At 40.7% G+C, this 14616-nt stretch overlaps 3 protein-coding genes across 5 annotated transcripts; all 3 read left to right on the forward strand.

Annotated features, from left to right (window-relative positions):
• Positions 1 to 217: 217 nt before the first annotated feature.
• Positions 218 to 4214, forward strand: LOC138926616 (probable cytochrome P450 309a1). Of its 2 annotated transcripts, XR_011443196.1 has the most exons (7): positions 218 to 458; positions 1489 to 1840; positions 1893 to 2312; positions 2374 to 2497; positions 2564 to 2827; positions 2891 to 3456; positions 3511 to 4214. XR_011443196.1 is itself a non-coding variant. In XM_070281409.1 (6 exons), exons 1-6 carry the CDS (start codon positions 259 to 261, stop codon positions 3049 to 3051), a joined length of 1521 nt encoding a protein of 506 aa, XP_070137510.1. In that variant the 5' UTR covers positions 218 to 258; the 3' UTR covers positions 3052 to 4214. The 2 variants fall into 2 exon arrangements, 1 of the variants encoding a protein (XP_070137510.1); XM_070281409.1 differs by having other exon boundaries at positions 2891 to 4214.
• Positions 4215 to 5947: 1733 nt separating this feature from the next.
• LOC122321590 (probable cytochrome P450 309a2) lies at positions 5948 to 7589 on the forward strand. The gene is made up of 4 exons (XM_043212151.2): positions 5948 to 6391; positions 6456 to 6579; positions 6994 to 7257; positions 7347 to 7589. Exons 1-4 carry the CDS (start codon positions 5996 to 5998, stop codon positions 7508 to 7510), a joined length of 948 nt encoding a protein of 315 aa, XP_043068086.1. The 5' UTR covers positions 5948 to 5995; the 3' UTR covers positions 7511 to 7589.
• A 271-nt stretch (positions 7590 to 7860) lies between these two features.
• Positions 7861 to 11858, forward strand: LOC138926618 (probable cytochrome P450 309a1). Of its 2 annotated transcripts, XR_011443197.1 has the most exons (7): positions 7861 to 8101; positions 9132 to 9483; positions 9537 to 9956; positions 10018 to 10141; positions 10208 to 10471; positions 10535 to 11100; positions 11155 to 11858. XR_011443197.1 is itself a non-coding variant. In XM_070281412.1 (6 exons), exons 1-6 carry the CDS (start codon positions 7902 to 7904, stop codon positions 10693 to 10695), a joined length of 1521 nt encoding a protein of 506 aa, XP_070137513.1. In that variant the 5' UTR covers positions 7861 to 7901; the 3' UTR covers positions 10696 to 11858. The 2 variants fall into 2 exon arrangements, 1 of the variants encoding a protein (XP_070137513.1); XM_070281412.1 differs by having other exon boundaries at positions 10535 to 11858.
• Positions 11859 to 14616: the final 2758 nt, after the last annotated feature.

Below are 14616 nucleotides of genomic sequence, written 5' to 3' on the forward strand. Positions count from 1 at the left end.
CTTGGAAATCACAACCACAATACTTACCTCTCCAACAAACAACACCAGCAAGAAAATATAATCTTATCACATTCGAGAGTTGAACGAAAATTAAAAACTTATAAAACAGATTGTACTGGTGTAAGGTTAAGATTATTAAGAGAGAGGTGTACAATGTATTTTATTCTCTTGGGAGCTTTGATAGGCCTTACCAAACACACTTACTGGCAGTAGCTAACAGAACTCGGTGGGGGACTGATCGATCACTTTTGACCAACAATGTGGACTGCAGTGGCTGTGCTTTTGGCCTTCATTCATGTTTCCTTCGCCGTTGTCTATATATACTTGACCTGGTATCACAAGTATTGGGAAAAGCGGGGGGCTTTGACCGCTGAACCTTTAACTATTTTGGGAACTTATCCTGGAATCCTAGTCAACAAGAGTCGCAGTTTCATTCTAGACGTTCAGGATGTGTACGAGTAAGTGTCCATTTTTTTACTTCGTTTTGTCATCGAAAATTTAGTAAGAATCTGTAAAATATACATTAGTTTCGGTTTATAATCATTCAATAAATAAAAGCTGTTTATAAGTGCTCATATCTTTCCCGAAAGTTGGGTCAGATGATAAAATTTTATTAGGTATTATTTTTATACCCGGTAGTCCTAGATCACAAGGATTTTTTGCAGGCGAAACACCCGGGTATTTTTCGGTCCCTTAAGTAGACCATACCTGCCACCCATAAATATGGTCAATTAAGTAAAAGGGTAACTTTTAAAGATTAGCTGTTCTTCCTTGTTTAAGTTATTTTAAAGGTTTGAAAAGGTGAAATGGTGAGGATGGTCAAAAGTTTATTTATTTTTTATTATTTTTTTTATTTATTATTCTTTCATTATAAAACAACTTAAATTAATAGGTACCATTATACATGCAATGTTGAGCTCGTTTAGTAGGTGCTTGACTAGTAAATTTGAGTGGCCTGATCTTTTAAAGCATACCCTACTTTGTGCACCATCAGGTCCTTTTTCAAGTTCGCTCTGCGCTTGTACCATGGCCTCAGGTTTTTGGTTTGAATAATTCGAATATTTTCCAAATTAGATTTTGATGGAATGCCGAATAGCAGTCCATAATGCTATGAGGGAGCAATTACCGCTTTGTATATTAAAAGCTTGTTTCGTAGGGATAACTTGTTCCGACTATTAAGAAGCCGTCTTAGTTTCTTCAGCTTTGGCCTTTGTAATGGATACTATGTGTGTTCGGAAGTTTAGCCGATTGTTTAAATAAGCCCCGTGGTACTTGTAACCTGCTACATAGGGCAGTTTTTGGCTTAGAAGAAATACCTCAGGACAGGATTGGGGACGGAGGGCTTTGGACACAGCATTTGGAGGGATCTGTTTTTCTTTTTAAGAATCGAAAAGTTTGTAGAAGTACGTTCATAAATCAAACATGGTTGGATAGAACTCAAATCAAATGTATTTCCCTGAGATTCAGAGAAGATCTATGTTATTTCAGCAAGTACAAAGGCAAGTACCGCGCAGTAGGCACCTTCATTACCAGGCAACCTCAACTGTTGATTTTGGATCCAGCTTTGGCCCATGAGATCCTGGTGGATAAGTTCAGCCACTTCCGGGACACGATTACCAGCAGTTTCGTGGGCCACAATCCGGATGACAAGTACGTGAGAAGATCCCCGTTCTTCACCACTGGCGAGGAGTGGAAGCGGCTGCGCACCGAAAATGGGGCAGGACTAACGCCCAACCGACTGAGGATGGCCTACAAAATTTGGGAGCAGAGTGGTCGTAGGCTAGTCGAATACATTGAACGGGCTAGGCAGGAGAAGGGCGACGTTATCGAGACCAGAGATGTGAGTACAAAATAATCAAAAAAAAAATAAAGACAAGGTTTTTTATTATTAGCTGGCCTATCGCTTCACGGCCACTACCATGGCCGACTTCATCTGGGGCATTGACGCCAACTCACTAAGTGGAAAAGTCGGAGAGGAGGCAGTGTTTCAGAAAACCTCCACAGACTGGACAGCGAGTGCTTTCAGCTCTATAATGAAGTTCAACAAGTCCCTGGTGGCACCGTTCCTGCGCAATTTTTTAGGAATGCGATTCTTTCTCAAGACTACGGATGAGTTCTTCCTACAGCTGACCCAGGACGCAGTGAAGCTGCGGCAAAGTGGCAGCGGCGAAGGCCGCTCGGATTACCTGTCCCACTTGATTCAGTTACAGCAACGCGGCAATACCATCCACGACTCTGTGGGCCATGCTCTCACGGTCCACCTGGACGGATACGAAACATCCGGAGCAGTGCTCTATCACATGTTATATTCGGTCAGTTAATTTCATTATATGCGGATCAGTGTAACCATTAATAGCGTATTGCTCTTATCAGCTCAGCGAGAACATTGAAGAGCAGGAAAAGCTGCGCTCGGAAATTTTAGAAGCCCTGGCCCTCAATGAGAGTATCAGCTACGAGCAGATTAATTCTCTGCCCTATCTGGACCAGTGCTTCAATGGTAAATGGCTCGAATTAGGAAACCCGGACTGGATTCGGAATATTTGAGAAACTTCTTTTATTTCAGAGTCTCTGCGCCTTGTCACACCTATCGGCTTCTTCATGCGAATCTGCACCAAGGACGTTCAGATAGATTTGGGAAACGGGAACTCCATCAACTTGGAGCCTGGCATCAGCGTAATGGTGCCCGCTTATCAGTACCATCACGATGATGCCTTCTACCCGGCAGCAAGCGAGTTCCGCCCCGAGAGGTTTGCGGATGGGGCCGCAAGTGTTTTCAATAAGCGTGGAATGTTCTTGCCCTTTGGCGATGGTCCTCGTATTTGCTTGGGTATGTTTCTTTTAATTATTACATCAATAAATTGTGTAGGCCACTAACAATATAAAATCCTAGGTATGCGTGTTGGACAACTCACTGTTAAAACCGCCATACTAAACATAATCTCAAACTACCTGGTGGAGCAGACGAAAAAGGTGCCCCTGGGCGCGGATACGGGAATGGGAATATTCCTCAATGGCGACGTAGAGTTGAAATATACGAAACTGGGAAATTAAATTTCGTCTCATATTTTCGGGAGTCCTGTAGATATTGCTTTTGGAGGCAGGATGCTTTGGGGTTTTCACTTTTTATATATGTATGTATGTATTTTAGCGCAACTGTAATTTGTATTTGAGCTCGTATGTTTGTATGTATATTTGTACTCGTGTTGGCGAGTGCTTGGTGTTGCAAAAGCTCTGGACTTTTGGTGCAGCAGCGGCGAAATTTAATTTAGCGCAAACCGACCGCAGACCATCTGACACTCCCGCTTTCATCCGCCTACTTTTTGTTTCTATTCTTGGACTTATACACTCAAAAATGTTGTAATAATGTATAATATTTATAACATCCCTTAAATCTAACTTAAATTGCAAAAGTCTCAGAAACATACATATGTTGTTTAAGAACTCGTAGGAGTCCAAGTATTTAAATAAATAATGTGTATTTTATAATGGTCTACTGTATCACATTTTTAGGTTCATCGCTGATTCTTTAGAGTATGCACTTTCATATTGAGCGACCGCATGCAGCGGACGAAGGACGAACGATAAAAGACAACACCGATCCCGAGCCACAATGCCACCGCGTGTGCATGAGTATTGTGTTACAGGCACTGGCCCAGCTTTTCATTTTTTTCACCGTTATTTACATTGTTTTTTTTTCCTGCAGCTTTTTGTTTTGCAACAAGCCACAAAATTTCATTTGAGCTTGCAATATGGCGCATTTAAATTTTTCTTCCGCCCCGCCAGCGCCGCCTTGCTGCAAATGCATAAAGTTTGCTTGTCGAAGGGAAAAATATGTATTTCCCTGGGGATATGAAATTCGATGTTGCCCTCAATGGCGGCTCTGAACGTTTTATGTATTGGTCTAACCGAATTGCGAGCCAAAAATTAGAGCTGCTTACTGCCACCGCAAATATTTGGATTCAATTTGAATTTTGATACATTTGTCTGTGGCTTGGGAGCCAGGATCAAACAGTCGTAAAAAGTTAATGACTGGTGTAGGTAACGAAAAAGTAGAAATAAATAAGGGTGGCCTGGGGTGCGGAAAATACCTGGACGGATTTTCATTTCCCTTTACACTTGAAAAAATCTAAACAATATGGGTTGGCTTTATATTAATAGCATATAGTATGTATATAAAAAAAATATTATATAATAATAATGTACGTCAAATTAGCGTCGCTCAGTTAGCGTCGAAGTGGAACGGTGGAATTGGAACACAGCAACGAATATTTTGTTTTTCAATTATTTCCGTATTTAGCCACTAAATTTAATCAAATAAACAATAGAATTGTTAAGAATTGAATAAACTATTGTTTTTTCTTACTTTGAGCGGGTTCTTCACTCTTTAAGTAGCTTAAAAATGGGGTTGAAAAATTGCCCCTACACTGTATTGAGCATTATCTCAGAAATAAGAGGATGCGCCAATAAGCGCGATACACCAGCTTATAGCCCGTTCTTTTGAGAATATGCCCTGAAAATTTCATTAAAATCGTTCCCTACGTTTTGCAGCAAATCGACTAAAAGTGGACCAACCCGGCTAACAGCCCATACAAAAATGACCCCAAAAAATTGTTTTTAAAATTGTGAAGCTCCAAGAGGATGCGCCAATATGCACGGTAGTGGAGTCGATGTAGGACCTTTTCAAGTATATATGGACCAAAAATCATACAAATCGTTCCCACAGATTTTGAGAAAATCGAATTACAGTTTCCCATATAATTTGAACTAATAAGAGGAGCGCCAACCAGTGAACCGGAACCAGTCCGCAAAAAGTTCATTGAACTAGTTTAAAAATACTATATGGCTCTGTTAGACTTATTAAGTCCTTCACAGAGGATGCGCCATTATGCACGGTATACCGTTGAAAAGCTTATTTTATACAGAACATTAAAAGACAACTTTTATTTAAATCGCTCCCACAGATTTAAAGAAATCAAGTCCCGAAAATTTCAGACCCTGATTCACCAACACTGGCCATTAACAGCATCACATATTTCTGCGCTGCCTAACACGGCGCTAGCCGTTATGGAATTTGAATGCCCCCCTAGCTTTTTTTAAAGAGGATGCGCCATTATGCACGGTATACCACGAGAAAGCTAATTTTTAGCCCGTTCGAATGGTACCAGTGCCATTAAAATCCTTCCCACAGATTTTTAGAAATCAAGTCCCGAAATTTTCGGGACCTGGTTTGCCAATACTGGCCATTATCATTTTTCCGTGTTTGCACGCTGCACAACACGGCAGCCGCCATTATCTATGTTTGCCTTTTTTTAAAGAGGATGCGCCATTATGCACGGTATACCACGAGAAAGCTAATTTTTAGCCCGTTCGAATGGTATCAGTGCCATTAAAATCCTTCCCACAGATTTTTAGAAATCAAGTCCCGAAATTTTCGGGACCTGGTTTGCCAATACTGGCCATTATCATTTTCCCGGGTTTTGACGCTGCACAACACGGCAGCCGCCATTATCCGTCCAGAAAGGAAGGGAGTGTGCAAAGTTCCAAGTCGATAGCTTTAAAACTGAGTGACTAACTGATGTTTAGGGCACTTTGATCCAAAATAAAGTCCTATATAGAAAATAAACCAAACTAAGAAATTGTGTTTGAACATGATTATTGTTTCAAATAGACTCATTATTGTTTAAAAAGTTATTCAAAATGATTTTTTGAGTATTTACCAAAATGACAATTTAACAAGAAAGGACGCTATAAACTAGTTTCCCATCATTACAGCATTATAGGAATCTCCATGATATATGGCATGGCTATATCGACTCGGCAGTTGATGCTGATCAAGAATATATACATATACTTTATGGGGTCCTTCTCTATGTTACATACATTGCCACGACTACAATATCCCCTTGTACTCTAGGAGTACCGAGTATACAAATTCAACAAATTGAAAATTCGTGTCTTTTTTTCGTAGCTCTGCTTTCGTTACACGGCTCATGTGATGGCTGACTTCATTTGGGGCATCGATGCTGGCACGTTTACCCGACCCGAGCAGCCAAACAAGATCCAATATATGGCTACCAGATGGACCAGCTACGCCTTCTATATGATTTCGTGGTTCATGGCCACCATAGTAGCTCCAGGGATTCGCCTGCTGTTGAAATTCCGCTTCTACCCCAAAGACACGGAAGAGTTTTTCTCGAACTTGACCAAGGAGTCAATAGAAATGCGCCTGAAAAGTGGTAAAAACTCCAGCCGAACGGATTATCTCTCCCATTTACTCCAACTTCGTGAGCAGAAACAGGCCACCCACGACGATCTGGTAGGTCACGCTCTGACGGTTCTGCTCGATGGTTACGACACTACCGGAACGGCCCTCCTTCATGCACTGTATTACGTATGTGGTTGCATTGACTTCCGATAGGAATTATTATACTTTTCATATTAAATACACTCTTTAGTTGGCGGAAAGTCCTGCAGCTCAACAAAAGCTGCGCACGGAAATCTTTTCTAGCTTGGATGAAGAAAAGAGCATCGATTTTGACAAACTTTGCGGCCTACCCTATTTAGAGCAAGTCGTCTATGGTCAGTTGTTTACCTAATTTATTATTTAAATTTATTTCAATTAAATTTGGTTGGCAAGAAGAGGAAAGCAAATTCAAAATGTATACAGTCTTTATTAAGAGGCCTAAAATAAAACGTTCTTTACAAAAGAACCTCAAATTGTAGTCCTCTATTCCATGCAAGATCCTGCAACACCCCTCGAGGTGATGTTCGATCTACAATGGTTTATAATGACTCATTTTGGTATTGCTTGTCTTCATATCTGAGCAATATTTCTTATTTGGTATGCTGCATCGTACCCATCACCCATCTGTGAAAATACATCCGATATTTTCAGTATATATGTAGTATGTATGTCAATAGAAACTCGGCTATGCCCGAAGTTAGCTTTCCTTTCTTGTTTTAAGTGACTATATATTTTATATTTATTACTAGAATCCCTTCGACTTAGCAGCTTGATACCACAATACACGAAAGTTTGCACAACTTCCACGGATATTAAGCTAAGCGAGCTCAAAAATATCCGAGTGGAGAAGGGCATTACGATCATGATACCCAATTATCAGTTCCATCATGACGAAAAATATTTTTCCGACCCCGAAGACTTTAGACCAGAACGATTTGATAACGGGGCTTATCAGGAGCTCATGCGAAAAGGAATATTCCTGCCCTTCAGTGATGGCCCCCGTGTTTGTATGGGTAAATAAATAAAGTATACTTTAAAGAGTATAATCGTTAATATGATAACCATATTTTTTCCGTTCTTTTTTTCCTTTAAACCTTTCTAGGGATTCGGCTGGCTCTATTGACATTAAAATCCGCACTGTTTTATATTATATGCAACTTTTATGTGGTGCGGAAAACAGAGCGATTGATCCCCAGGGGAGACTCAGGTTTCGGCGTTGTACTACAAGGGGACATCAATTTGGAATATCGACGAGTTTTCCGATGAGGACCATCAATAATGTTTTATATTATCATTACGATTCCTGATGAAATAAAAATATATACATATGTTTGGAAATAAATAATTCGCTATTTGAAATAAACAACATGAATGATAAGCCAGTCGAATGCATAGATTGCTTGGAAATCACAACCACAATACTTACCTCTCCAACAAACAACACCAGCAAGAAAATATAATCTTATCACATTCGAGAGTTGAACGAAAATTAAAAACTTATAAAACAGATTGTACTGGTGTAAGGTTAAGATTATTAAGAGAGAGGTGTACAATGTATTTTATTCTCTTGGGAGCTTTGATAGGCCTTACCAAACACACTTACTGGCAGTAGCTAACAGAACTCGGTGGGGGACTGATCGATCACTTTTGACCAACAATGTGGACTGCAGTGGCTGTGCTTTTGGCCTTCATTCATGTTTCCTTCGCCGTTGTCTATATATACTTGACCTGGTATCACAAGTATTGGGAAAAGCGGGGGGCTTTGACCGCTGAACCTTTAACTATTTTGGGAACTTATCCTGGAATCCTAGTCAACAAGAGTCGCAGTTTCATTCTAGACGTTCAGGATGTGTACGAGTAAGTGTCCATTTTTTTACTTCGTTTTGTCATCGAAAATTTAGTAAGAATCTGTAAAATATACATTAGTTTCGGTTTATAATCATTCAATAAATAAAAGCTGTTTATAAGTGCTCATATCTTTCCCGAAAGTTGGGTCAGATGATAAAATTTTATTAGGTATTATTTTTATACCCGGTAGTCCTAGATCACAAGGATTTTTTGCAGGCGAAACACCCGGGTATTTTTCGGTCCCTTAAGTAGACCATACCTGCCACCCATAAATATGGTCAATTAAGTAAAAGGGTAACTTTTAAAGATTAGCTGTTCTTCCTTGTTTAAGTTATTTTAAAGGTTTGAAAAGGTGAAATGGTGAGGATGGTCAAAAGTTTATTTATTTTTTATTATTTTTTTTATTTATTATTCTTTCATTATAAAACAACTTAAATTAATAGGTACCATTATACATGCAATGTTGAGCTCGTTTAGTAGGTGCTTGACTAGTAAATTTGAGTGGCCTGATCTTTTAAAGCATACCCTACTTTGTGCACCATCAGGTCCTTTTTCAAGTTCGCTCTGCGCTTGTACCATGGCCTCAGGTTTTTGGTTTGAATAATTCGAATATTTTCCAAATTAGATTTTGATGGAATGCCGAATAGCAGTCCATAATGCTATGAGGGAGCAATTACCGCTTTGTATATTAAAAGCTTGTTTCGTAGGGATAACTTGTTCCGACTATTAAGAAGCCGTCTTAGTTTCTTCAGCTTTGGCCTTTGTAATGGATACTATGTGTGTTCGGAAGTTTAGCCGATTGTTTAAATAAGCCCCGTGGTACTTGTAACCTGCTACATAGGGCAGTTTTTGGCTTAGAAGAAATACCTCAGGACAGGATTGGGGACGGAGGGCTTTGGACACAGCATTTGGAGGGATCTGTTTTTCTTTTTAAGAATCGAAAAGTTTGTAGAAGTACGTTCATAAATCAAACATGGTTGGATAGAACTCAAATCAAATGTATTTCCCTGAGATTCAGAGAAGATCTATGTTATTTCAGCAAGTACAAAGGCAAGTACCGCGCAGTAGGCACCTTCATTACCAGGCAACCTCAACTGTTGATTTTGGATCCAGCTTTGGCCCATGAGATCCTGGTGGATAAGTTCAGCCACTTCCGGGACACGATTACCAGCAGTTTCGTGGGCCACAATCCGGATGACAAGTACGTGAGAAGATCCCCGTTCTTCACCACTGGCGAGGAGTGGAAGCGGCTGCGCACCGAAAATGGGGCAGGACTAACGCCCAACCGACTGAGGATGGCCTACAAAATTTGGGAGCAGAGTGGTCGTAGGCTAGTCGAATACATTGAACGGGCTAGGCAGGAGAAGGGCGACGTTATCGAGACCAGAGATGTGAGTACAAAATAATCAAAAAAAAAAATAAAGACAAGGTTTTTTATTATTAGCTGGCCTATCGCTTCACGGCCACTACCATGGCCGACTTCATCTGGGGCATTGACGCCAACTCACTAAGTGGAAAAGTCGGAGAGGAGGCAGTGTTTCAGAAAACCTCCACAGACTGGACAGCGAGTGCTTTCAGCTCTATAATGAAGTTCAACAAGTCCCTGGTGGCACCGTTCCTGCGCAATTTTTTAGGAATGCGATTCTTTCTCAAGACTACGGATGAGTTCTTCCTACAGCTGACCCAGGACGCAGTGAAGCTGCGGCAAAGTGGCAGCGGCGAAGGCCGCTCGGATTACCTGTCCCACTTGATTCAGTTACAGCAACGCGGCAATACCATCCACGACTCTGTGGGCCATGCTCTCACGGTCCACCTGGACGGATACGAAACATCCGGAGCAGTGCTCTATCACATGTTATATTCGGTCAGTTAATTTCATTATATGCGGATCAGTGTAACCATTAATAGCGTATTGCTCTTATCAGCTCAGCGAGAACATTGAAGAGCAGGAAAAGCTGCGCTCGGAAATTTTAGAAGCCCTGGCCCTCAATGAGAGTATCAGCTACGAGCAGATTAATTCTCTGCCCTATCTGGACCAGTGCTTCAATGGTAAATGGCTCGAATTAGGAAACCCGGACTGGATTCGGAATATTTGAGAAACTTCTTTTATTTCAGAGTCTCTGCGCCTTGTCACACCTATCGGCTTCTTCATGCGAATCTGCACCAAGGACGTTCAGATAGATTTGGGAAACGGGAACTCCATCAACTTGGAGCCTGGCATCAGCGTAATGGTGCCCGCTTATCAGTACCATCACGATGATGCCTTCTACCCGGCAGCAAGCGAGTTCCGCCCCGAGAGGTTTGCGGATGGGGCCGCAAGTGTTTTCAATAAGCGTGGAATGTTCTTGCCCTTTGGCGATGGTCCTCGTATTTGCTTGGGTATGTTTCTTTTAATTATTACATCAATAAATTGTGTAGGCCACTAACAATATAAAATCCTAGGTATGCGTGTTGGACAACTCACTGTTAAAACCGCCATACTAAACATAATCTCAAACTACCTGGTGGAGCAGACGAAAAAGGTGCCCCTGGGCGCGGATACGGGAATGGGAATATTCCTCAATGGCGACGTAGAGTTGAAATATACGAAACTGGGAAATTAAATTTCGTCTCATATTTTCGGGAGTCCTGTAGATATTGCTTTTGGAGGCAGGATGCTTTGGGGTTTTCACTTTTTATATATGTATGTATGTATTTTAGCGCAACTGTAATTTGTATTTGAGCTCGTATGTTTGTATGTATATTTGTACTCGTGTTGGCGAGTGCTTGGTGTTGCAAAAGCTCTGGACTTTTGGTGCAGCAGCGGCGAAATTTAATTTAGCGCAAACCGACCGCAGACCATCTGACACTCCCGCTTTCATCCGCCTACTTTTTGTTTCTATTCTTGGACTTATACACTCAAAAATGTTGTAATAATGTATAATATTTATAACATCCCTTAAATCTAACTTAAATTGCAAAAGTCTCAGAAACATACATATGTTGTTTAAGAACTCGTAGGAGTCCAAGTATTTAAATAAATAATGTGTATTTTATAATGGTCTACTGTATCACATTTTTAGGTTCATCGCTGATTCTTTAGAGTATGCACTTTCATATTGAGCGACCGCATGCAGCGGACGAAGGACGAACGATAAAAGACAACACCGATCCCGAGCCACAATGCCACCGCGTGTGCATGAGTATTGTGTTACAGGCACTGGCCCAGCTTTTCATTTTTTTCACCGTTATTTACATTGTTTTTTTTTCCTGCAGCTTTTTGTTTTGCAACAAGCCACAAAATTTCATTTGAGCTTGCAATATGGCGCATTTAAATTTTTCTTCCGCCCCGCCAGCGCCGCCTTGCTGCAAATGCATAAAGTTTGCTTGTCGAAGGGAAAAATATGTATTTCCCTGGGGATATGAAATTCGATGTTGCCCTCAATGGCGGCTCTGAACGTTTTATGTATTGGTCTAACCGAATTGCGAGCCAAAAATTAGAGCTGCTTACTGCCACCGCAAATATTTGGATTCAATTTGAATTTTGATACATTTGTCTGTGGCTTGGGAGCCAGGATCAAACAGTCGTAAAAAGTTAATGACTGGTGTAGGTAACGAAAAAGTAGAAATAAATAAGGGTGGCCTGGGGTGCGGAAAATACCTGGACGGATTTTCATTTCCCTTTACACTTGAAAAAATCTAAACAATATGGGTTGGCTTTATATTAATAGCATATAGTATGTATATAAAAAAAATATTATATAATAATAATGTACGTCAAATTAGCGTCGCTCAGTTAGCGTCGAAGTGGAACGGTGGAATTGGAACACAGCAACGAATATTTTGTTTTTCAATTATTTCCGTATTTAGCCACTAAATTTAATCAAATAAACAATAGAATTGTTAAGAATTGAATAAACTATTGTTTTTTCTTACTTTGAGCGGGTTCTTCACTCTTTAAGTAGCTTAAAAATGGGGTTGAAAAATTGCCCCTACACTGTATTGAGCATTATCTCAGAAATAAGAGGATGCGCCAATAAGCGCGATACACCAGCTTATAGCCCGTTCTTTTGAGAATATGCCCTGAAAATTTCATTAAAATCGTTCCCTACGTTTTGCAGCAAATCGACTAAAAGTGGACCAACCCGGCTAACAGCCCATACAAAAATGACCCCAAAAAATTGTTTTTAAAATTGTGAAGCTCCAAGAGGATGCGCCAATATGCACGGTAGTGGAGTCGATGTAGGACCTTTTCAAGTATATATGGACCAAAAATCATACAAATCGTTCCCACAGATTTTGAGAAAATCGAATTACAGTTTCCCATATAATTTGAACTAATAAGAGGAGCGCCAACCAGTGAACCGGAACCAGTCCGCAAAAAGTTCATTGAACTAGTTTAAAAATACTATATGGCTCTGTTAGACTTATTAAGTCCTTCACAGAGGATGCGCCATTATGCACGGTATACCGTTGAAAAGCTTATTTTATACAGAACATTAAAAGACAACTTTTATTTAAATCGCTCCCACAGATTTAAAGAAATCAAGTCCCGAAAATTTCAGACCCTGATTCACCAACACTGGCCATTAACAGCATCACATATTTCTGCGCTGCCTAACACGGCGCTAGCCGTTATGGAATTTGAATGCCCCCCTAGCTTTTTTTAAAGAGGATGCGCCATTATGCACGGTATACCACGAGAAAGCTAATTTTTAGCCCGTTCGAATGGTACCAGTGCCATTAAAATCCTTCCCACAGATTTTTAGAAATCAAGTCCCGAAATTTTCGGGACCTGGTTTGCCAATACTGGCCATTATCATTTTTCCGTGTTTGCACGCTGCACAACACGGCAGCCGCCATTATCTATGTTTGCCTTTTTTTAAAGAGGATGCGCCATTATGCACGGTATACCACGAGAAAGCTAATTTTTAGCCCGTTCGAATGGTACCAGTGCCATTAAAATCCTTCCCACAGATTTTTAGAAATCAAGTCCCGAAATTTTCGGGACCTGGTTTGCCAATACTGGCCATTATCATTTTTCCGTGTTTGCACGCTGCACAACACGGCAGCCGCCATTATCTATGTTTGCCTTTTTTTAAAGAGGATGCGCCATTATGCACGGTATACCACGAGAAAGCTAATTTTTAGCCCGTTCGAATGGTACCAGTGCCATTAAAATCCTTCCCACAGATTTTTAGAAATCAAGTCCCGAAATTTTCGGGACCTGGTTTGCCAATACTGGCCATTATCATTTTCCCGGGTTTTGACGCTGCACAACACGGCAGCCGCCATTATCTATGTTTGCCTTTTTTTAAAGAGGATGCGCCATTATGCACGGTATACCACGAGAAAGCTAATTTTTAGCCCGTTCGAATGGTACCAGTGCCATTAAAATCCTTCCCACAGATTTTTAGAAATCAAGTCCCGAAATTTTCGGGACCTGGTTTGCCAATACTGGCCATTATCATTTTTCCGTGTTTGCACGCTGCACAACACGGCAGCCGCCATTATCTATGTTTGCCTTTTTTTAAAGAGGATGCGCCATTATGCACGGTATACCACGAGAAAGCTAATTTTTAGCCCGTTCGAATGGTACCAGTGCCATTAAAATCCTTCCCACAGATTTTTAGAAATCAAGTCCCGAAATTTTCGGGACCTGGTTTGCCAATACTGGCCATTATCATTTTTCCGTGTTTGCACGCTGCACAACACTTATGGCGCCATTAAAAAAAGAGCTCATGTACGTACATACATACATACATATATAGAAAACACATGGCAGCATACATACATATATAGAAAACACATGGCAGCATACATACATATAGAAGTTTCTATATATGTATGTATGTATGTACGTACATGAGCTCTTTTTTTAATGGCGCCATAAGTGTTGTGCAGCGTGCAAACACGGAAAAATGATAATGGCCAGTATTGGCAAACCAGGTCCCGAAAATTTCGGGACTTGATTTCTAAAAATCTGTGGGAAGGATTTTAATGGCACTGGTACCATTCGAACGGGCTAAAAATTAGCTTTCTCGTGGTATACCGTGCATAATGGCGCATCCTCTTTAAAAAAAGGCAAACATAGATAATGGCGGCTGCCGTGTTGTGCAGCGTCAAAACCCGGGAAAATGATAATGGCCAGTATTGGCAAACCAGGTCCCGAAAATTTCGGGACTTGATTTCTAAAAATCTGTGGGAAGGATTTTAATGGCACTGGTACCATTCGAACGGGCTAAAAATTAGCTTTCTCGTGGTATACCGTGCATAATGGCGCATCCTCTTTAAAAAAAGCTAGGGGGGCATTCAAATTCCATAACGGCTAGCGCCGTGTTAGGCAGCGCAGAAATATGTGATGCTGTTAATGGCCAGTGTTGGTGAATCAGGGTCTGAAATTTTCGGGACTTGATTTCTTTAAATCTGTGGGAGCGATTTAAATAAAAGTTGTCTTTTAATGTTCTGTATAAAATAAGCTTTTCAACGGTATACCGTGCATAATGGCGCATCCTCTGTGAAGGACTTAATAAGTCTAACAGAGC

The sequence above is a fragment of the Drosophila bipectinata genome, chromosome 3R (genome assembly GCF_030179905.1).
Source record: "Drosophila bipectinata strain 14024-0381.07 chromosome 3R, DbipHiC1v2, whole genome shotgun sequence".
NCBI classification, from domain to species: Eukaryota; Metazoa; Arthropoda; class Insecta; order Diptera; family Drosophilidae; genus Drosophila; species Drosophila bipectinata.

What these genes read in the sequence shown, in the direction of transcription:
- LOC138926616 (XM_070281409.1), top strand. Translation starts at nt 259, where the DNA reads ATGTGGACTGCAGTGGCTGTGCTTTTGGCCTTCATTCATGTTTCCTTC. An exon ending in GACGTTCAGGATGTGTACGA is followed by an intron (nt 459 to 1,488) that starts GTAAGTGTCCAT and finishes ATGTTATTTCAG; the next exon opens with CAAGTACAAAGGCAAGTACC. An exon ending in TGGTCCTCGTATTTGCTTGG is followed by an intron (nt 2,828 to 2,890) that starts GTATGTTTCTTT and finishes ATAAAATCCTAG; the next exon opens with GTATGCGTGTTGGACAACTC.
- LOC122321590 (XM_043212151.2), top strand. Translation starts at nt 5,996, where the DNA reads ATGGCTGACTTCATTTGGGGCATCGATGCTGGCACGTTTACCCGACCC. An exon ending in TCCTTCATGCACTGTATTAC is followed by an intron (nt 6,392 to 6,455) that starts GTATGTGGTTGC and finishes TACACTCTTTAG; the next exon opens with TTGGCGGAAAGTCCTGCAGC. An exon ending in TGGCCCCCGTGTTTGTATGG is followed by an intron (nt 7,258 to 7,346) that starts GTAAATAAATAA and finishes AAACCTTTCTAG; the next exon opens with GGATTCGGCTGGCTCTATTG.
- LOC138926618 (XM_070281412.1), top strand. Translation starts at nt 7,902, where the DNA reads ATGTGGACTGCAGTGGCTGTGCTTTTGGCCTTCATTCATGTTTCCTTC. An exon ending in TCTATCACATGTTATATTCG is followed by an intron (nt 9,957 to 10,017) that starts GTCAGTTAATTT and finishes TGCTCTTATCAG; the next exon opens with CTCAGCGAGAACATTGAAGA. An exon ending in TCTGGACCAGTGCTTCAATG is followed by an intron (nt 10,142 to 10,207) that starts GTAAATGGCTCG and finishes CTTTTATTTCAG; the next exon opens with AGTCTCTGCGCCTTGTCACA.